This window comes from Protopterus annectens, chromosome 8.part0 (assembly GCF_019279795.1).
Source record: "Protopterus annectens isolate FY-2018-M chromosome 8.part0, PAN1.0, whole genome shotgun sequence".
NCBI classification, from domain to species: domain Eukaryota; kingdom Metazoa; phylum Chordata; order Ceratodontiformes; family Protopteridae; genus Protopterus; species Protopterus annectens.
In genome coordinates this window covers 304,858,708-304,881,739 of record NC_056741.1, presented here as the reverse complement: position 1 = coordinate 304,881,739, position 23,032 = coordinate 304,858,708, and the positions used below count along the sequence as shown (strand labels likewise).

The 23,032-nt window shown below is 36.3% G+C and overlaps 1 protein-coding gene across 1 annotated transcript in view; it reads right to left on the bottom strand.

Moving 5' to 3' along the window:
• The window catches only part of INSRR (insulin receptor related receptor), a 467,004-nt gene that overhangs the window by 291,462 nt on the left and 152,510 nt on the right, over window positions 1-23,032 (bottom strand). Inside the window, exons 3-4 of the mRNA XM_044079802.1 lie at window positions 9,445-9,754; window positions 5,118-5,260 (exon numbers count right to left, since the gene is read on the bottom strand). Coding sequence (XP_043935737.1) covers window positions 5,118-5,260; window positions 9,445-9,754 — 453 coding nt within the window. The remainder of the gene's footprint in view (window positions 1-5,117; window positions 5,261-9,444; window positions 9,755-23,032) is intronic.

Here is a 23,032-nt window from a genome sequence, read left to right as displayed (position 1 = left end):
CATATTAATTTTCCTCCCTTGTTTGTAAAGCCTTCCAACGTTTATTTACATATTGCTTCCCATAATTTTTAAACTCTCCCACATTTAAAAAATACATGCTCTGTAGTTTCAAATTCTCGACAATAATTACACATTCTGCCCTACATTCTTTTATAAGGCATATTTGCCTTAACAGGTAATTTACTTATAGAAAATCTCCACAAAAAGTGTTTGCATTCATGTATATTTTATACCATTTATATCCTGTTAATATTGCTTTCTTTTTTTGATTTCTAAATTCTTCCAAGGCTCACTAAAGTAATATTGACTCATATTATTTATGTACCATTCTTTTCTATTTTTTTCACTCAAATTCAGTTTTAATTTCCATAATAAGAATTTATTTTGATATTCCTTTATCTATTCATTCATAATTCCCTTACATTTTTTCCTATTTCCATTTTTCCCATAAACATTGATATTTGTAATATAATATGGCTTCTCTCAGATTTTTACATTGCTTTGTATAACCTACTAAAGCTCTATATAGATTTACTGATGTAACATGCACAATTGGGTTTATTAGGCCCAATCCTCCTTGTTCTTCTTTCATGTATAAAACTCCTCTTTTGACGGGTTCAGCTTGACCCCCATATGAAGGCAAATATAACAGACATTACTGCTGTTTCATACTCTGATGGTATCATATAGGTATTGCCTATATAGTATATGCTATTTTACCTATTATGATGGAATTTTATCAAATACACTTTCTTTCTATACAGCAGTCTATAAGTTTTCCAAAAATTGCATATCTTTTATTCCTAGCACTAATTTTTCCCATAGTTTTTCCTTATAGACACCTGATCCAAAAACTATTCCTAGTATATCTATAGATTCTTCATTAAATTTTAAATCTCCTGTATTTCTTTTGAATCAAAAACGTCTACTTTTCTTATAATTTATACATAAACCAATCTTCTTTAAAAATTTGTTTCATTTTTTTACTTATTTCTTCCAGCTATTCTTTGTTACTTGTTATTAACACAATGTCATCTGCATAAGTGTACATTACAGGTAGTTATATTTAATTTACTATCTTAAATCCTGCAGTATATGTTATTTGATTAATCTTTGTCACTATTCTGTTCATAACTAAAGAAAACTAATTGGACATTGTTAATTGGACATCCCTGTCTTATTCCAATCTCTGTCTTATTCCACATTCGATTTTTATGTCTTCACTTATCTATCCATATATATTTAATTTAAACATTGTTATTTCGTACGACTTCATTACTTGCACTATTTTCTTACTTATATTATATGCCTCTAGAATATCCCATAATGATTCATATTGTATTTTGTCAAACATCTTTTTTAAATCTCCTATCACAACTTTTGCCTGTACTTTTTTTTACTTTTGATATCATCTGTTATCTCTTTCATCAACCATAATAAGTATTGACTTCCTTTTCCCTTTCTGCCAAATATTGTTTGGTCAAGTAACCTGTCTATTTTACTTGTTAATCTCTTGGTTATAATTCTCATGACTATTTTATAATCCATATTTTTAGTACTATTTGTTTCCGGTTCTTTATATCAACTCTTTCTCCATTTTTCCATATAAATAGTATAGTTCATATACATAACTCGTTATCTATAATTCCTAATTCTAACCATTCATTTAATACTTCTACAAATATAATTTTCTGCCAATTTTGCCAATTTCCCATATCTTTATACATATGGTATTCAATATGATCTAATCCTGTAGCCGTGCTCTACTAATTTCTTTTAGTATTTGATTTAACTGCTTCATAGTTATGTTTCATTCCAAAGTTTCATTATCTTTTTCATTTAATTTGTTAAGGTCATATTTCTTTTATTTCTTTCTTATCAAAAGATTGTACTATATACTCTTTAATTATCTTACATATTCCTTCTTTCACTGTGACTTTATATCTTTCTTTATTTCTCAAGTCACTTATTACTTTTTCATTTTCTTTCATCAGTTTGTTTAAATAAGGTCCTACTTGTTCCTTTCTCCTTGTAGGCAATATCTTAATTTGTATAACAGATTATTAATTATTTTTGGTTTAATTCATATAATTCCTTTTCCTTTTCATGAAATTTCCTTTTGTCTTGCAATAATTCTCTAAACATAACTTGATTTAGTGTTTTATATTCAATTTTTTTCTTTTTCCCTCTAATTCTCTAGGTCTTCCAAGAAACATATTTATACTTTTCTTTAAAACTTATCCACCAACTTGTCCAGTTTTTGTAAAATCTTCTCATGTCTATATGATTTTTCCACAATTTTTTTTCTTTTCTATCATATTGTTTTAAGTCTCTTTCATTTAATCTTTTTAATTCCTTTACCTATTCTTATGTATTCTTCTTTCTCGTGTACTTTTATCCATATAGCTATATGATCAGAGAATCCTGACTTCCTCATCCCTTTCTGTATAATTTTAAGCTTTTTGACAGAAGAAAGGAATCAATTTCAGTCTTAATCTCATTTCTTTTGTAAGTCCAATGCTTATTATCCTATGTAATATATCTATATAGTTTACAGATTTCCATTATTTCATATACTGTTATAACATCACTACTGATCTGTTTGCTTATATTTAGGTTACAATTAAAGTCTCCCACATGTCCATATTTCCACAGTCCAGAATATCTTTGAACATTGTCTCTCTTTGTTTTTTTATAACATAAGCATATATAGCAATCACCCTATATACATTTGTGTTCCATCTTGTATCTAATGTTATTGTTCATCCAAGTTCCACTATAGTGACATCTAGTATTTTAATATCTTCTTGATGTAATATACACATGCATGAACATACATCTTTACCCATGTTCCAAATAATTGGTCTGCCCCATAATTTTTCTGTTTGTGACCTTTCTTCTTCTTTCAGTAATCTTAAATCCTCTAATATAATAATATGAGCATCTAATACAGCACACCATTCTAAGATACCTATCCTTCTTTTTATGCTTTTCATGCTATTAACATTCAAAGCTACAGTCTTCAGCTTTTGAATGAAATAGTTTTAACATTTTTCATCCATTACCTTTTTTCTTTCTTTTGTTATTACACTTTTAAATTATCTTTTCTTTCTTGCACTATTTTCTTATAGAATTATTTTTTCTTCTTACTACCTGCCAATTTGTATACTCTTCCTCACTTGTATCATTTGATTTTATTTCCTTTTCTTTCTCCACCTCTTTTGTATCTATTACAATGTATTTGTTTTCTTGTATGTCATTTTTCTTGCTTATTACTGTGTGTATCCTGTACTAAATTATGTGATTCTTCTTTTTCTATAAGCTCCATATCCTCATCACACTCTAACCAAACATGTCATGTTTTACCACGTCTTGCATTTCAATTCACATTTCTTGGCTTCGTGACCTGCTTTACCACATATAAAACATTTTCTTTTGTTACATTCACTTATTAAATGATTATGTTTACCACAAAAAAGCAAAATTTTGGCTGTCCTCTGTATTTCACAAAGCCTCTATTGCCACATACATTAATTATACTAGGAATGTGTATGACATTTTCATTTACCATATTTAATATAACCCCACATTCCCATCCCAGGTCCATAAGTCCCGTTTATTATAAATTTTGTTTGTATCCAAAACATCTTTAAACACAGTTAATAACACAGTTAATAACTGTTCTTTTAAGTCCTTTGCTTCATCTTCATTTCTAAATTGCACTAGTATTCTCATTTTGCTTTCTTTATGAAAGGATTGTATCACATATTTTGTCCATGATTACTGTTCTTTTTTTTCATAATTTATTAAAAAGTTCTTCATGGCTTATCCAGTTTCAAACAATACATCACAGAATGATAATGAGAATAAATGCTCTTACCTCTGTAGAGGAAACACCCAATGGTGCTATTATAGAGTCCCACACTTCATACCTTGCCAGTCCTTCTTATTTTTTGATACCTGTTCTTATTGTGTATTTTTTCTTTGCCTATTTCACCTCCTAAATTTTTTTCTCCTTCCTTCACCTTCTATGCATACAATTTTCTTCCTGTTGTTTCCTCTGCCATCTCTTCTCCTTGTATTTTTTTCCATCAGTTGTCCCCAGGATGCTGCTACCTCACTTTCTGGTTCACGTGGGTTAATAAGATCCTTGAGATACTCATCCCACAACCCTCCCGACTGGAGGGTTGTAATGGCGCATTCCTGCTGGTTCTCAGCATCTTCCTCAAACAGCTTCTTCTGAAAAATAACTTCTGAATCCATTCCTTCTTCTCACACAGTCTCCAAAATGTTTTGTTGCCTTGCTTCCTCCTTCTCCTCTGATCTGTATGAGTTCTCCTCCTCCGGATTACTTTCTATCATTTCTGCCATCTCCAAACTCAAATCTCCATTATCCTTATTTTCTCCATACTGCCTGTTTGTCACCATGTTTCCTCCTGTTTCTCTGGGATGTCTTTGTGCCTGGATCAGAAACAGGAAGACAGATGCACCGCACACTAATGCATCCCCCTACACCAAAGACCAGGGGAATTTCCCTGATGCCCTGGCCAAAAAGAAATACCACCTTGGGCTTCTTTTGAAAGGAGGTTATTAGCCTGGTGAGACAGCCTGGCTGAATTCTTAGTCTGATAGAATGCAAGATCTATTATGCATACATATATAATTCATTAACACTGTCACAATATATACCTAAATATTATTTGCATGCTCGGTTTTTCATTAAAGTGACTTTTACCTCTATGCTGTTCTATTTTCAGTGTCAAATGGCCTGGATCTTGACCAAAAGGTGTCTTCAGACCAGTGTATCAACCCAGTTAACAAATATTAAATAAAAAGAAAGCATGCCAGCAATGTGTGTATGCAATAATCTTTCCAACGTACTGTACAGAAATCTCACTGCTTGGACTGAAGTTGAATATGCATAAAGCAAGCAATATAAAGTCATAAAATAGTAGTTGAGATAATTAGAAGTACACACTATTTTATTTGGCCACAGAACCTGATGAAACAGATGACATATGGTTGTGCATGTTAAGTAGCGAACCTCACTCCATCCCTTTTATGAATAATGAAATTCCCCATCTGTACATGTTAAAAAATGACTTTCATGTACTAACCTCCTCTGCGGATATTGAGAATAAGGCTTCCTTCCACAGTTGTACATCCTGCCAGCTCTTTTGCTGACTGAACTGACTCGATTGCCTTGAAGCCTACTTTGCAGGTCTTCGGACATAATCCTTCACACTTAAGACATGAAAGGCTGAAAACAGACCAAATAGAATCCAAAATGTAAGGTATCAAAACAGTAAGCAGTTGAGTTCATTTTTTGATTTCTGATTACTATACAGAACTTTGAAATACAAAGACATGGTCAGATAAACAAATTATATTTTCCTACTTACATAATGATGGTACAGTGTTTAGAAAACTCAGAATAGTTATGTTTTTTAAGTGCATGAAAGCATGCCACATACTTGAAGCCCAGTTCATATTCTCTTGTACAGTGAGGTTAAGATTAAATAACCTACATGGAGCCACAGCCTATGAGAAGCATTGTGTTTACCTCTCTACTAACATTCTTAATATTACGCACTTATCAAGGTACACATACCAAATGTGGTGACTGCCATAACCTGCTCTCCCCTGTACCCTGTCCTCAGCCACTTGCCCAGAAAAGAAGATTACACATTAAGAAAAAAATTCTGCTCTGTTCAAAATAAAACAATTTAGAGAAGTATGGACAGAAATAAATAAAGAAATAAATTTATCACTACATCTTCTACCAAGTGAGGAAAAATATTTCTTAAATAACTACTATACAGTTTCATTAATGAGTGAGAGAATGGCATAGTATAAGAGATAAAAAACAAAATTGTGGAGAGTTGAAAAGGCTAGTAAGTAACACACACATATATATATATATATATATATATATATATATATATACACACACACACACACACACACACACACACACACACACACACACACACACTGTGAGGTGTACATGAGATGTTCAGAGACAAACATACCATGGTGCATTAGCTTGCTGATGTGCAGTAACATGGTGCGCTGTCTCCACAGCCATGCCAAATGCTAATAAAGGATTTCTGGAGGATGCTAATTTACCATGTATGCTCGGTTGGCTGTCCCTGTGGTAAGGCATTTATGTAGTAAAGTGATTTTCTTGGCTGAGTAAATTAACATAGCCCTTCCTGGTCACTTGTGTTAATTAGCATGGCCAAAAGTTCATGTTCACCCATCATGGTACAGGTAATTGCTAAGGAGTTTACATGGTTACATATGTAAGTTTATATCTGTCTGCGAGGCTAGTGAAGGCTTAGGTCAGCTGTGTGTGTGTGTGTGTGTGTGTGTGTGTGTGTGTGTGTGTGTGTGTGTGTGTGTGTGTGTGTGTGTGTGTGTGTGTGTGTGTGTATAAATATATGAATGTGGGGGTTCTATCTTACCTGCACACTCCTTTAGATTAACCAGCAAACTTGTGGTTGGGGGGACACTAGCCACCAGAAAGATCTCTCTCTTGACATCATGCTTAAACAGCCCTTATACAAGAAATGGGTTAGGAAAGAACACTATCCACTAGGAAGAACTCTATTAACATCATAGCTAAATGGAATTTACATAAGACTTGGGTTGGGAGCACTAGACACCAAGGATATTGTATGTAGCATGCCTTACAGGCAATTAAAGAAAGCAGGGATACTCTTCATAGCATGCCATAAAGGGCAGTAAAAATTATTCAAAACCTGCACTGTCCTAGATAAAGGATATCAGTCCTCTGCTCCACCACTAGACATATGATGCAGTTGCAATATATTGATTGTGTATTAAAAAAAATACATAAAGTGAAAGTAAGAGAAGGTTTCAGCTCTTGCACCCTTTGCATTGAAAGCAGAAGCATTAACCCACTAAGCTAACTAAACTGTTAATGCTGTTATTTTATTATTTTTTGATGTTACATACTAAAAAATATAAATCTGTACTATCTAGCATGCTCTAATGCTTGCAACGGTATGCGAGTCATTAGAGACGATGTTTGTGTGTGGGGGGGGCGGTGGGTGTGTTGGGGTATTATTTAAAGTATTACCAGAACCCACTTAAAATGTAATGCATTAGCAGGTCTACCATTATCATGTAGGTTCTGAATAAAACAATTGAAACTATTATGCTTGGCATTATTGACTGGCTGTCCATGGTTTATGAGGCCTGGGGCAAATACATAAGAAGAGTCATTGGGGAATTTGTAATTAATCAGGGAAAGGTAAGAGGTATGTGTTGTCTGTGTGCACGTGTTTGAATGTGTCTATGTTTGTGGGAGAGTGAATGTGGGGTGCCTGTGCCAGCATGATTGGCTGCCAGTATTAACTACCACAGGAGAGTATACATTGGAACTCGTGGTTGTTAATGATGACTTATAGACATGCAAGTTAGCTAATAATGAGGTTTTTACTTATTGCGACTAATGTGTGTGTACACATATATTCATGTGTGTGTCTGTATGTGTGTGTGTGTGTGTGTGTGTGTGTGTGTGTGTGTGTGTGTGTGTGTGTGTGTGTGTGTGTGTGTGTGTGTGTGTGTGTGTGTGTGTGTGTGTGTGTGTGTGTGTGTGTGTGTGTGTGCATGTATTCCTTTATTTTACTTTATTGTCTAAGTATATGTGCGACATTGTGACCCTTGCAGGTTGAATTGCCTTGTGGCAAATGAGCTGTATGTCAAGTGAAAATACATGTAGTGAGAGGAATCATTTTAGGGAATGCAGCGCAGGAGAAAAAAGATCCAGAGGTTTAGTCATTCTAAAGATGAGCCATGCTGTGCCATGTGAAATTGGTAGTGGCATTCAGCAGGAGGAGGTACACAGAAAGGGGAGTAGCTCAAAGGAAAATTAATGATTTCATGCAATGTATAGGGTAGTGGTAGGGCACACCTAGAACACAGTGTCGATTTCTGGCAGTCAGATCTAGGAAAATTAGGGTGTTAAAATCCAATAGACAGCTACCAAAACAAGTAAATAGACATACTGCAGTATTACCAAGGAAATGGAATTTGGTACATGTGCACTGGAAGAGAAAACAAATTAATGCATGCTGGAGTCTAAACACCCAAGTAGTAGGGATATTGAAGTTAAAGGTTTGTTGGGAAGAAAATGTTGCAAAACTGATAAAAAAAAGCAGTTCTAGAAGGTGAAGCAATGACAGAAATCAAGAATGCCTAGGGCAGAAGAGCATGAGGTACATTGTGCCTTTCTGCCACAGAAGATAACGGGAAACTATACTCAGTGACTTGTGCAGTCTGTCAGCCCTGGTGGCAATGCTTGACAATGTCGGGGTGACTTCCATAAATATCCACCTGTGGCTATAATGCACATGACATATCGGGTATTGTGGCACTGGGACACTGGTATGTCATAGAACAGTCTGCTTTTCAAAACAAAAGACCTATGGTAGGCAGTCTCTAGAAATTACTAGCAAAAATATTCATTAAAAACGGGTGTCTTTCTTTTCTGTAGTACTGTGTTTATTGCAAATGAGTACAGAAGCACAGTCAAAGGCATTGTTTTTTGTGCCTAAAACACTATTACAAATGCATGGATGAAACAGTCATACAAACAAAGATGCATTGTGGGATTTTGATCATAATGATCAGTATGGCTTCTGTTGCATTGTAGTGTTTTACAGAGCCTTTCTGAAGCACATAAGAATAGTACGGGCCTATATAAAATGCAGACTTGGACCATATTTTCCAAATGTTCTTGCTGCTTATTGATGCCTGCATCAGTCCTATTATTTAACTCCCACTTTTCCGTACAGTGAAAGCAGTTTGCAAAATGTGTCTGTTGTATTTGTGCACTGGTACTAAAAATGATTTAAAAAATTGATAACCTTAGCTATTACTTTATAGTTTACTTAGACAAATATTTAAATGACAGGTGTTCAGATGGAAATATTACAGTATCCACAGATAACCTATGTAATAATATACCCCTAAACTGGTATGCTTTTTCCAAAGACTTAATGAAATATAATGTGTTTGGTCATGAACTAAATGATAAATGTTGCCCATTGCTTTTTTTCCTAAAAACATTCTGTTTCTGACCACCCCTGAATAAACAGAATGCAGCTGAGTCATTACAACCTGCTGAACGGTTCAGTATCAGGCATTTACTTAAAATCCTAAAAGAAGCTACTTTTAATTTTACATTTCTTCTGGAACTACTAACGCCTACAAGTACTTTATTTCAGAGCTTACAGGTAAATTTCCAAAAGAGTCAATCGCATAAAAGTCTGAGACCTAAAAAGGAGACCACTTTATCTCCTATATGCCACACAAACAGAAAACAGTATCATCATATTCAAACTGCACAACATGTGAAGTGTGCAAGCTGCTATTATTTCAGCATTAACAGAATGGACTCTTATTTTACCTTACCTGGTCTCATTCCTCTGAAACCCAGATGGACAATCTGACAAACACTCTCCATCGTGAATGACAAACTTCAAGGTCTCGCGGGGGTTATCTGAAACTTTACGTAGGCTTGCGCAATATTCTGCTGTCACACATCGCCATCCCGTATACCTGTATGTACCATTAGGGCAGTTTGACAGGCAGTGCTTGCTATAGTAGTAATTCCGGCATGCCACACATGCCCTGTTGTCATTGGGCCGGATACAGCCTCCGAGGCACTCCCAGTGACAACATTCCCCATTGTCCATGCAGGCTTTTCCATTGCAACTGCAGACTGAAAAGAGTAAAGAGGGTTAATCACAGCAGTAAGAAAACTATCAGAAGAAGGTAAACAGATCATTTCATCTATGACTGTTAGGGAAGGAAAAGATGAACCTTCTTCAGTGAGGCAACATTCTGTAGCTGGTGCAAGAAATACATATTTGCATGATCTAGGACTATTTACTCAAGTCACATATGGCGAAAAAAATATGAATGATCACAGATGGTCACAGCAACATATTATATATGTTATGAGAGGAGAAAATAATTTAATATGTTGCTGTGCCAACAGTAACTCAAATTACTGTGTTAAAAATGAGATTTCCTTAATGGGATCAGTTATGTAACTGTAATTAGATTCTCCTGCAAAATTGACGGGCTAACTCCTTTTTGTTGTTGTGCAAGCCATTCACCTTACCCTAATGCACTTATGGTGGAACTTTATCCCATAATGTCTTATTGTGGAAATACTGTTTAAAGAACTAATGCTCATGTTGTTCTTTGCTTACCACTGTTGCCACTGCTATCTAATAGTTAATGTTTTTAATGTGTATTAAAGGTGCACATGGTCTAGAAACTGTAAAATATGATGGGCCTCATTCCAAAAGACCTGTTCTCAGTGACTTGCATGGGAGTAAGCACTTACTCTTACAGCAGGTCTTCTGAGGCCTAACATCTGATATAAGCCTGTTTATAAACAGGCCTTACACTGAAGTGTCACTTACACCATGAGCAGGTTTTATGGAATCAGGACTTACATCAGAGACAGTAATTTAATTTACACTGAGAACAACTCTCTCAGAATCTAGCCAATGTATCTAGAACAACTTACCATCTGAGGTTAAAGATTAAATCTTGAGGACACTGCAATAAATAATGCGGCTTATAATGAGTATTACAAGACATTTAGCTAAGAAAAAATGCTCACCTTTTGACTTGTGACTTCTGATACTACATCACTGATATGGAACAGACCAGAATAGGACTTAATATGCCAGCTTTTACCACGTAAAACAGTTCTTTTTACCTACAGGGTTTGAACTGTCCTTGTAAACACTTGATAAAATTTGACATTATTATTTATTTTTTTAATTAACAATCTGCTAAGTGCTTTCATTATGGTCCATTCTTTCTATTTTCAAACAAAATCCATTCAGTTTAATGTGTTTTATTATTGTCTGCCCAGAATAAGTCAACACTCCTAAGTCGTTAAGCATGTTTTTACCCATCCACTGATTATGTAGTTCTGCCCCACAGCCATTCTGATGACTCATTGGTTCCCTGAAGGTGAGAGCCATCATCCATGCACTACAGATTAGTGTCTTCCCTTACCTAACTCCCTCTTCATTCATGCCCGAAGACATTCCACAGTTACTACTCATAGAAGGTGCATGTATGCTACCACATATGCCAACCTCTCACAGAGATTGTTACCATACACATTGCTGTAGGTGATATTCCAACATTCCTGTAAGTGTTACCAATGTAATAAATTGAACTATGATCCTACCCCAGGCCAGGATGGATAAGCAAGCATCAACCACTCATTCCCATCCACTCTACCCGTGTTCTTTCAGGATCTAAGCTGCTAAATGAACACAGGTGTTCTGGGGCATAGTCAAGGCTTTATCCCACTATATTACAGGGTCAGGCTCAAGTGCCTTCTATGGACAGTTTTCATATTTATTACTAATCCTCTTCTGCTGTATAAAATAGACATATCACTTTAATTTAACATAAAAAACAGAAACCTTCTAACTCTGAAATTTACAAATAACCACAATGTCTCCTGAATTTGAACTATCAGCAAATGAACTGGGATAAAGTGACTTTATAGTGTTGTATCAGCACAGATCTGCAACAATTTCTAAATTTACTTCATGTGCAGAAAAAAAACTTTCTCTTATCCGAATCCTTACTTTAATAAACACTTAAAAAAGACCATTAAATAAAGGGAGAAAGCATGGTATTTTTATAAATATTCTCTCCAGATTTTAACAACCATAACATTTTTCTTAATTGCCAAAAGGTATAAATAAATGAATAGAAGCATTCAGTCCCACTGGAACTTACAGGCTTGAATGGAATGCTGTTATAACATAAATTCCCACACAGAAAGAGATGTGATTAATACTATCACAGAGTGGGTGAACTACTTCGATTTTTTAAGCAAATGCATATGTCTTCAGGTTTTATTTTCATTCTCAGATCCTGTCCTTCTGTCTGACCTCTGGAAAAATTGCCATAACCTCTCCATTCCCAAACAGAGAAATTGGCATAACCTTAGTTACTACTGGCCACTGGTCAGAGATCTATGTTCACCCAGTTCCCATGAATAATAGGTAGCATATTAACCACCCTCAGATCCCATCATTCTTTCGGACTTGGGAAAGAATTGGTGTACCAAATGTGGTGATTACCATAGCTTCCTCTCATCTGTGCTCTATCCTTAGCCACTTACCTAGAAAGTAGGTTATACATTAAGCTCTGCTGTTTAGAATAATACACCTTTAGAGAACTCTGCAGTGCAATTGCCTCCTAGTTGTAGGTACCTAAACTTTAGTGGCCCTATGGATCCATCTTCAGTGATTTCACTAAAGCTTTTCAAAGTAATTTTTCATACATGAATCATGCATCAACCAGCTCCCATGGGGGGGGGGGGGGGGGTTCCAAGAAATCTGTCCCATTCATCATCCAGATCTTTAATATCCAATTAAGCAATGTTATTTTAAGTCCTTAATTTTCTAAACAATAACAAAAATTAGAGTTCTATTACTGGCTCTTTACTGGCCAAAAGTAACTACAAAATAAGATGCAATCTGAAATATCTTCCTTTCCTTTAGTTCCACTCCTAAGTATATTTAAACCTTCTAACTTGTTAACTGATCTAATTAAAATATTCATTTTCCAGTCAAAGTGATAGAATTAGATAAAGGTTTTCTGCTTTCCAGCCTGCTATTTCTGTTTTAAATATATTGATTGCAAATGGTATGTTTATGTCTGAATACATTCCTTTTCTGCATGACATTATAGTTTTGAACTTGTTAGAGATCCCCATATGTCTGCTAAGAAATACTGTGAAGTTCTTTTATTATTTTATTTTGTTTTATTTTACTTTAATGTGTTAACTGGGGTAGACACTGAACCCTATAAACCTTTTTTAAGAGTAGCCCACATTAAACAGAGAAATAACAATGTGATAAGCCAGCCTTGTTTACAGTGCTGAACTGACAGTAAATTGTTATAATGGAAGAAAGGGTTAGTACTAATTATACAATGACTCCCTATTAATATTCAAAAACGTGCACGCTGATTGGCCATCCCAACCAGAGTGCCTGTTGTAAATCCCACAATATACCAAAGGGATTGGTACAAAGTGCCCCAAAACCCTTTTTTTTTTTTTAACATTAAAAAAAAGAGAGAAAACAGAGCAACGGAGACTTTCTTTTCTCTGTTGCTTCCATTTCAAAGCATTGATGTACTGGGTATGCATGGGAATGCAAGTCCCATATGTATGTGCAATACATCAAAAGGAAGAAGCAGTATACCACAACTGGGGGAAGAACAATAATCCGCTGTTATACAAAGACATTATTTAAGGAAAGTAAGTATTTTTTTTTCTTAAATAATGTTATTGTATAATAGCAATACCCGACTCTGTGGTTGTGGTATATTGAAGATTTACCCACTGTTGCCTTTGTTTAATCACTCGGGCTTTGCCCTCATGATTAAACCACACCAACCATGGGTAAATCTTCAATATACCACACCACGTCATTGGTTATTGCTTAAATAAGTGACAGTAAAGAATATACAGGAAAATAATTACAACATGTGAAGTTTTGTGCAATCAACTATTTACATGTGTGGGGGGAAAAGGGTGTAATTTTTTGAGGCATTGAGTTGTTTGATATCATTATGGGAGCAAATAAAATAGATTTTGAGAGGGATTTGCTCTTGTAATTTTGTTTTTATTAATCAGTTAAATGTTACATCTTTAAATATTTTTTCTTGTTTTATTGGTAGGATTTAATTGCCTTGAAGATGGATGTATGATAGATGTTATCAAAGTTGTGGGGCAAGTGTTGAGAAACTGTGGTTTGTGTAGTGAAGTTTCTTTCAAAGGGTTTGTAATGAAAGGCAGTAAAAGGATGGGATGCAAGACTATAACTGGAGATTCTTCTTATAAGGCAGCTACCAAAGAAGGAGAAAGCAGTTTAATTTAAGAAGTTTGAATATTAGCAAACCAAGTAACAGTTGAATTTTTGTTTACTAGGGAGACACCTGAACTTAGAGAGTATGGAGCAGCAGCATTCCCTTTGTGAAGCAAGAGTGATAATCCAACCGATATTACTCAAGGAGTTTTGTAAGAGGAAAGATGCCATTTTGATGCTGTTGACAGTATGCAGAGGACCTTCTAGACAGACGAAATGGAATATTTTCTTTACTCAGAAAGGCAATTTGTTTTCTTTGGCTTTTGTAATCTCAAACTGATGATGTAACTTTAGATGTCCTTCATAGTGGCCACTGCTGCAATAGCTGCTGTAGCTATAAGGGTTATATCTTGCCAAGGATGTAATGGCTAGCCAGCTTCCAAAGACATAGGTCACCTTAAATGTGCCCAAACTGTCAGGCATCTCAAGCTGAACTGACTAAGAGACACGTTTGGGTGCGAAGCCCTACAGAGCTTTCCTACTGCCAAAGAGCATGCTCCTCTGAGGGTTTTGAGGATTGATGATTGGCTTGTGCTTTCCTTTGCTGGGCAAGTAAGTTCCCTTTGGGGAAAAAAAAAACTTCCATTTTCTTAAATTTGTTGATGTTTTATTATTCTCTTCAGGAAAATTATTTTAAAGCTAGGAGTGTTGTGTTGCGTTGTGTTTTAATGGACTGTCTCAAGACCTTAAAGTACTTTTAAATGGAGCACTCATATTTTCAGTCAGTTTACAAGTAGTATTAACAAACTGAAAATATATTTTCTGTCAAGAAATTGTGTTTATTTTTCCTTGGTGTTGCTGGCATAGTGTCTGAAAATGCTTTTGACTGTGTTTTTCCTGCCAATAAATAAATCAATAAATAACAAATAAAATAACTTTTGTGGACTACTAGTTTTATTGGCATTTGCTGCTTGTCTTCCATGAGAAACATGCTCCATTTTCGGCTTGACCATAGAACAGACTACTCCCGTGGTCGGTCCTTCTTACAGCTACAAAAAGAAAAAGGTAAGCAACAGCGTTTGCCATCATAGCAGGTTAGTAATTTGCCTCAACTGCAGGTGTGTGACTCTGCTGTGGCCACTTGTTTTTCCTCAAACCACTCATCTTTTACCGTAGATCTATCTGGCGTACCACCTACTGCCACTATGGATCAGAGATTGGCCACGTCCTGTCAGTGGGCAGCAGAAAGCCTCTCTTGTCGGTCCTGGGAGAGAGAACAGGAAGGGTTTCCCTGTGTACCAGAATGCTGTGTCCATCCCTGAGGAAGTAGCTGTTGCCATTAGTAACATAGCTCACCCGATTTGTCCTGTCAAAAAGAAACAGAAAACCAAGCATGCATCTACTCCTCCTCAATTTTCTTTAGACAGGAGTAGTTTCTCGGTCTGGCTCAGGGTTTAATTCAGGCTATTGATCCTTCTTGTAAAGTAGTTTCTGGTAAAAGGAAGAGTGATTCCTGTTTTCCTAAAGAGCTTCAAGATTCTGAATCTGAAGAGGAAGATGCAGGGACGGATTCAGGGTTTTCTCCTCAGATTTCTAATTCAAACTCAGAGAAGAGCTCAGTTTCTTATTCTTCCTATGGGTATTTTTTTTCTCTGAGGCTGTTGCTAGAATGTGCTCTGTTTTCAGTGGGAAACACTGAGGATTCTCAGTCCCTCAGAAAATACTGAGTTTTGCAGAAGGATTTTCCAGAACCTATACCCATTCCTCCTCTTTTGTCAGCTTTACATGATGTGCATGTTGCTGTCAGCAATTTTCCTGTTAGTCAGCAAGCTGCCACTAAAAAGGCAGATAGAATGTATAAGTTTCCTCAGTCTTCTAAATTTTTATACACTATTTCCAAACCGGACCCAGCAGCTACAGCTTTAGTTGACCCCATTGCTGCTAAACACTTACTCTTTCTGATAAGGATGGGAAAATTATTGATAGGTATGAGGGAAAAATGGATATACTTCTGAAACTTCGGTGTTCTGAATTTTGAATTGTCAGGGTCGTGTGTTAAAGTTTGTTCTGGCAAATTGTGAGTATGAGGAATGTTATGAGGAAAAATCTGCTTTGTTTCTTCTTTTGGACAGGTCACTACTCATTGTTTGCAGTGTATTGTATGATTTTCTTGATACTTCTTCCGGTGCTATAGCCACTAGTACCATTTTAATTAGGTTTGCATGGCTGCATTCTTAGAACTTTCCAGATTATGTTAAAAATGCCATTTTAGGTTTTCTCTTGGATAGCAATTTAGTGCTTGGCCCCACTGCTACAGAGATGATCAAAAAGTAAATGAAAGGGGCCAGCTGATCCAGAGAATCTGTAAGATTTTTCAGCTGTCCTTTTCTGAATTGTTCAAGGCATTTTCTTTCCCCTCTCCAATTTTTTAGCAGTAAACAGAATAAACAGTCTCAAAAGAATTCAGGTTAACAGAATTTTAAAAAGAAATGGCAAGGGAGTTCCAAAAAGAAGTCCTTAGCCTCCGCAAAGCAAGGACAGCCCAATATGTCTGATTACTATTCAAGATACCTTGTGACCCACTCCCACCCTTGCCCCCTTTGTCTTCCAGATAATCTTAATCTCCATTTGTTCTGCCTTTGGCAACAGGTTGATTCAGAAAAATGGGTTCTGAAAATTATTCATCAAGATTACAGATGGTAATGGGAGGGCATTCCTCCTTTCCAGGAGGTCATTACTCATTGCCCAGATCAGACTCTTTTACTTCTACCTGTTCTTCATCACGTGTTGTCCCAAGGACTGATAGAACCAGTTCCTCCTTCTCAAGTGGGGAAGGGTTTTTATTCAATGATGTTCCCAGTACAAAAAAAAGAAAGAAAATACTTGGAGACCAGTTCTGGATCTTTTCTTACTAAACCCTGTTTGTGATAGTGCCCTAATTCAAAATGGTGCCACTTCACAACCTGTTCCCTTTTGTTCATCTTTCAAGTTTTATGGTAACACTAGACGTATAAGATGTCTATCATCGCATCCCTGTTATCCAGACTTCAGACATTTCTTAACGTTTTGTATGTCTGGATCTCATTATCACTTCTCCACCTTATCTTTGAATTATCCACTGCCCCAAGAATATTCACAAAGTGTCTAGCTCTAGTTATAGCTCATTGTAGGCTTCAGAACCCATATTTTTCATATTTAGGCAACTTACTTATCTTGCAGAACCTTTTTCAAAGTGTCAGGGATTTCTCTGTCATGGGTGAGAGATCTCTTACACAAGCTGGGATTCCAAGAGAACAGCCAAAAGTCTGTATTGATTCCCTCACAACACAGGACTGTGATCCTGTAATGTCAACTGGACACCTCAGTGTAGAGATTTTATATCCTTATTTAAATCCGTTTCTAAGGGTTTCCACTCAGACTTTGGTCGCTGTGAGGGAATATCTCAGGATTTTGAGTCTCATGGCATCTGTGATTCATGATACCCCTGACAAGACTCCACACGAGAAAGATACAGGGGTATCTGAAGTCTCTTTTATCCCATCATCAACACCCTTTACTTTTTCAAATCCCAGTGCTGGGGTTTGTCAGAAGAGAAATCTTTTGGTGGACACAACAGATATCCTTAAATCCAGGTCTCCCCTTCTGCCTCTTTGCTCTATAGCAGTCAGCTACCACAGATGCTTCAGACTTTGCTTGCAATTTCAGGGGGGGATAAAAGTGCAGGGATGTGCGACAGCAAGGACAGACACAGGCACATAAATATCTAGGAGATGCTTGCCTTGATCAAGGCATTCAACTCTGAACCATCTTTGGCACCTGGGACCTCTTCATAGTGGTTTTAGACAATACCACAGTTTTGTGGTACATCAACAAGTAAGGGGAACCAGATTATTCCCCATTTGAAAACTAGCCATGTTAGCTTGGATTACAGCTTCATAGCACAATCTCACCCTACAGCCATCCTACATTCCATCAAAGCAAAATTATGGTTGCAAACAAGCTGTGCAGGACCAAGACACACCTTCAAGAATGGGAACTAGATCGGGGGGTTGGCAAGATTTGATTGAGCTGTGGGGAGTTCCTCAAGTAGACCTTTTTGCCTCCTCTTTGAATAATCAACTGGCAAGATTCTGTTCCAGAACTCTATGCAAGAAGGCCAGGAGGGCAGATAACTATACTTTTTTTTTGGACATGAATGTTCCTGTATGCTTTTCCACCCTTTCCACCAATATCTAGGGTACTTCTGAATATTTAGAGAGAATCCTCCAAGATCATTGTGGTGACTCCCTTCTGGTCTAGGCAACTGTGGTCCTCCTTCTTTCAGAAATGGCCACAGAGAATTACCACAAGCTTCCTCACAGACTGAATCTATTCACAAAAGAATAGAAATGTTTGATATAGTCCAACATCAATCATTTCAATTGGCTGCTTGAATGATAAGGTCTTAATTCCTTTTAGGCACCTGTTTACTGAGGACACACAGCAGTTAACTGTTAATCTAAAAAATAAGGGAGAAAGGATACTCCATACCTTGCATGTCCACAGACAACTTGGGTACTATGTTGACAGAACTATACCTCTCAGATCTCTGGATCAATTGCGTATTTCTTATGAAGGTAAGAAGAAGAGGCAATGTGTGTCAAAACAGACTATTTCCAAATGGTTGTCTAAAGCTCCTACCTTTTGTTATACTTACTATAACAAATCTGTTCCAGGCAGGGTCAAGGCTGTCTCTACCAGGGCCTTGATGTCATCTATGGATTTTTTCTTGATCCTCTGTACAAGCTTTTACAAAGCACTATAAGCTTGGTCCAGATCAATCTTTGCTAGGACCATTTCCCAGGGGCTCCTGGAGTCTTTTCCTTCCATCACTCAAATTTAGTCACCTATGGTAATCTACTCTTATAGCTAAGACTACTGCAACAGTAATCAATGTGAAGAACATAGTATAGTTGTGTAAGATGAACTTACCATAACAATAGATATTTGAATGATCACTGCTGCAGTAGACACATCCTTCCCCCATCTTTCTTGTTTTTGGTGCATTTTTTATGCCAGGGTTTGGACATTCATTTTTTATTGTTCCTAACAGTCCTTTCAGAGCTCAGCCTCCTTCTTTCTACTGGCTGGTCAGTGCTGAAGGGCTTCACACCCAAACTTGTCCCTTAGTAAGCTCATCTTAAGTTGCTTCACAGTCTGGGTGCATGGAACGTACCTTGAAACTTTGGAAGCTGGTTGGCCATTATAACTTTGGCAGGACATAACCCATATAGCTAAGGCTACTGCAGCAGTGATCATTCAAACATCTATTGTTTTGATAAGTTTAACTTACACAGCTGTACTTTTCTAGCCCTCGGGTAGCAAAAGTGTTCAGCTATGGTTCACTTTTCTCCTGGTTGATTTACCAGCCTTGGGAAATGGAGTTAGATTTCAGTGAGTGTGTGCCAAAGATCATTTTATTTATTTATGTGTACTTATAGCAGGAGATTATAATCCTGTAACCAGTGTGAAACAACTGTGAGAGCTTTTATTCAAATTATTTATGTACGATCAAGTGAAAAGAGCTTGATCACTAAATCGCCATGCTATATAAAGTGTTATGGGTAGATGGGATTAGTTGGATGGAGAGTTTATTTATAAAGAAGTATACAAATAAATACACAAAACAGGGATCTGAAAGACATCTTTTATCAGGTGGGTGGTGTAGAAGAATTTCTTCCATCTATTTTAACTTTAAACTCATTAAACCATTGTATTGTTCTGGTGCACATCTTTGTGCTCATTGGTAAGTATAATAAAAGTGTGTGATCTTCAAAATTTAAGGCTTTGGAGAAGCAGATGAAAACGGCCTCTGTTAAATGGGCATCATCCATATTTTGAAGAATATATTTGGTATACAGTACAGTAATTGTGCTTTCAAGCAACCAAAATCCAATGTTGTTTCAGGAAAGTAGGACCAGTATTTGAAAAATTGTGTGCAAATTTTTTCTTTCAAAAAATGTACACCTAGAGATGGAGATAGGCCTAAAGTAATTTACAGTGGCTGATTTGGTGGGAGTTTCAATGCAATTTAGTCTCATGACCATCAATTCCTTGCAAATACTGTTGGAGGAATAGACCAATTAGTCTCCAAGTAAAAAGGTACCCATCTAGTCATACAAGTTCTGTTTGAAGTGTGATAATGTATTATATTGCTTAACCTGCAGGAACAGCTTACTCCATAGCTGGGAGAGGCATTGCATAATGAATCTGTATCTCTGCATCACATTCTGCTCTTAAAAAAGCTATGTCCCTGGTTCTGATGTTTGTGAAGCTATGAGATTTACAGAGATGTAGGAGATCAAAGACAGCAGGGTCTCTAATAGTGATATAGGTAAAGCACAGACCATTCCTCAAGAGTCTGTAAGATACTGAGTAAAGAAACACAGGTTCTACTCTCTTTTGGTAGCACAAGGTCTTTAAGCCTGAACTCTTTTGTTAGGAACCTCTGAGGCATTTCTAATTGCTTGATATGTCAACTTAGGTACATCCCAAAAGTGGCATTATGCCCTATAATTGGTCTAATCTGTTCTGAGTTTAAAGGAATAATAACATATTTAGATCTAGATGATATATCCTTGGTTATTAGTTGTGCTAATTGGATGGATTCTTTCTCTCACTTGCCACATGATGATTGAAGGAGAGTGAACTGTCAACCCTAATACCCTGGTCCCTGACTACATTTTTGCTTAGAACTGGAGTATTGTCTATACTGTATATTGAGGGTAGAGGTTGTTTGCCATATGAAATTATTCTACACTTTCTCGCATTTAATTTAAAGCCATTTTTAGAACACCAGGTGCTAACTTAGGTAAGTTCTTTCTGAAGGGCACATGGGTTGCAGGGGGGGTCTTGACAATAACACACAGTTTAAAGTCATCTGCAAACTTAGTTAACCAGTGGTCATAGTTTTCAGTATAGAAATCAGAGAAATAAATGTCAAAAATAAGGCATCCTAGTACAGTCCATGAGGACTCAGCTAGATGTTGTTATACTTTCTGATGAAGCATCTGCCAAATGAGCTACACAGGTCCTGTCTACAGTCAATTTGTTATTCATTTTACTAATAAGAATCTATATTTAAAGCATTTATCCTACTTACAATGTCTGCATGAGTATGGTGTCATATGCTTTGGCTTGGTCAAGATATGGGTGTGAATAGCATGACCACTGTCAACAGCCTGTGTAACCCTCTCAAAGTCGTTATCTAGATATAATAGGCAGCATCCCCCTTTGATGAAGCCAAACTTTTTGGAGTCTAACCTAATGAGATTTTTGATATTATAATTGAAGAGATCAGTTATGATATGACACATACCTTTGCAGATCAGGTTCCTAAGGCTGATGGATCTATAGTTACCGGGGTCCATGACAGGGTTACCTTTGTAGAGTGGTATCATCATGTGATGATTGTATGGGAGATAGAAAATTCACCCCAGGGATCACATCAGTAGTCCGGGTAGACAGGGGTCCAGGGAAGTAAATGTTTGTGGGAGGTAATAGCCAGGGAATCATTATGGCTAGGCTTGTATAGGCCCTAGGGCCGATAGCCTAGTACTTACTTATGAACTTATGAACCTATGGTGTTCCATAATTCATGAGCAGGTCCTATAGCCATACGTAGATGTCAAGCACCATTATTAAACAGGTCTCATGGAAGAAGTACAACTGGTCTTTGGTAGTAGCTTCAAAACATGTTGCTTTTGATAAGGGGTGTAAGGGATTCTTGAACATATAGAGTTTGAATAGATGCCTCAGATTTGACGTTTGCATGAATCTTGCCTGCTAATGTATTAGTGATATTTATTTGTTCAGTCTGAGTGGTTGTTGTCATTAAAAATTAATTTTGAACATTTTGGGGTATTGTTCCTTAACTTTCTAACATAGTTTAACAAAACAATTTATAGTTATCCTTAGCTTCAGAAGCTAGCCTAAGTTCATGAGTTATCCGTTGCTTTTTTTAAAGCTGTCTCACTATGTTAAACCCATTTAACATAGCGAAACAGTTTGTAAAAAGCAACGGAGATCTTGCTTTCTCCGTTGCTTTTGCCCACAGCTCTGATGTACTGCGTGGGCATACGCGTGCACAGTACATCAGAACTACCGCAGAATACCAGACATCTGTGGAAGGGCAGCAAGGAGGCATTATACAATGCCATTATTTAAGAAAATTAAATATTTTTTTCTTAAATAATGTCATTGTATAATAGCAATAACCCACGCCTGGGTGTGGGTAATGCTGGATTTACCCATGATTGGCTTTGTTTGGCCACTCGGGCTTCGCCCTCGTGACCATACCACACCAACCGTGGATAAATCCAGCATTACTCACACCCAGGCGTAGGTTATTGCTATAGTACTATATTTCCTAAAGAAAAAAATACTAATTCATAAACTTCTGTCTGAAAGGAACATTTGTTAACTAACTGTTTTAGTCATAATTCACTAACCACAGATATTTTATCTGTCCTATTTAAATGAACATTTCATGTTTTTAGTGGAAATTATTGATTACATGACCCTTTTACCCATATTTAGATGTATTTTCTGTTTCCTATTATAAAATAGTATACCTATGTCTTTTCCCTGTTAAAAATAAGGACTTATATAACACATTTTCTAGTTGTTAATATAGATGTGTATAACCCATTCTCAAGCTGCTAACATCTTTTATACCCCATTAGCTATTTTAAAAAGCTGTATTTCATGCTAGTGAAATGGTGTTCAAGTGCTCAAATAAAATTGAAAAGCTATCTGGCATTATAAATGAAACATTGCAACAAAACATATCACTTTATGTTTCTATGTAATAGGCATATATCTTAGCTCTCTAGAATTTCACCATGTCCAGATTTTTACGTCATATTTTTGTGTGCTCTTCATAAAATATATAGTTTTCTGGGAAATTATTAAGGATTAAAGTTAGTACATAATGACAGCCATTTTAAATTCAGATTTCTTTTTATTCTGAAAAATGCATACTAATACAAAACATGTTTTTCTATCAACTTTCTAAGTTTATAAGAGCAATATTTAAAATGTGTCCCTGATTTTGGAGCCTTTGTCCCCTCCATTATTTTTGGTTTTGTCTAGAATTG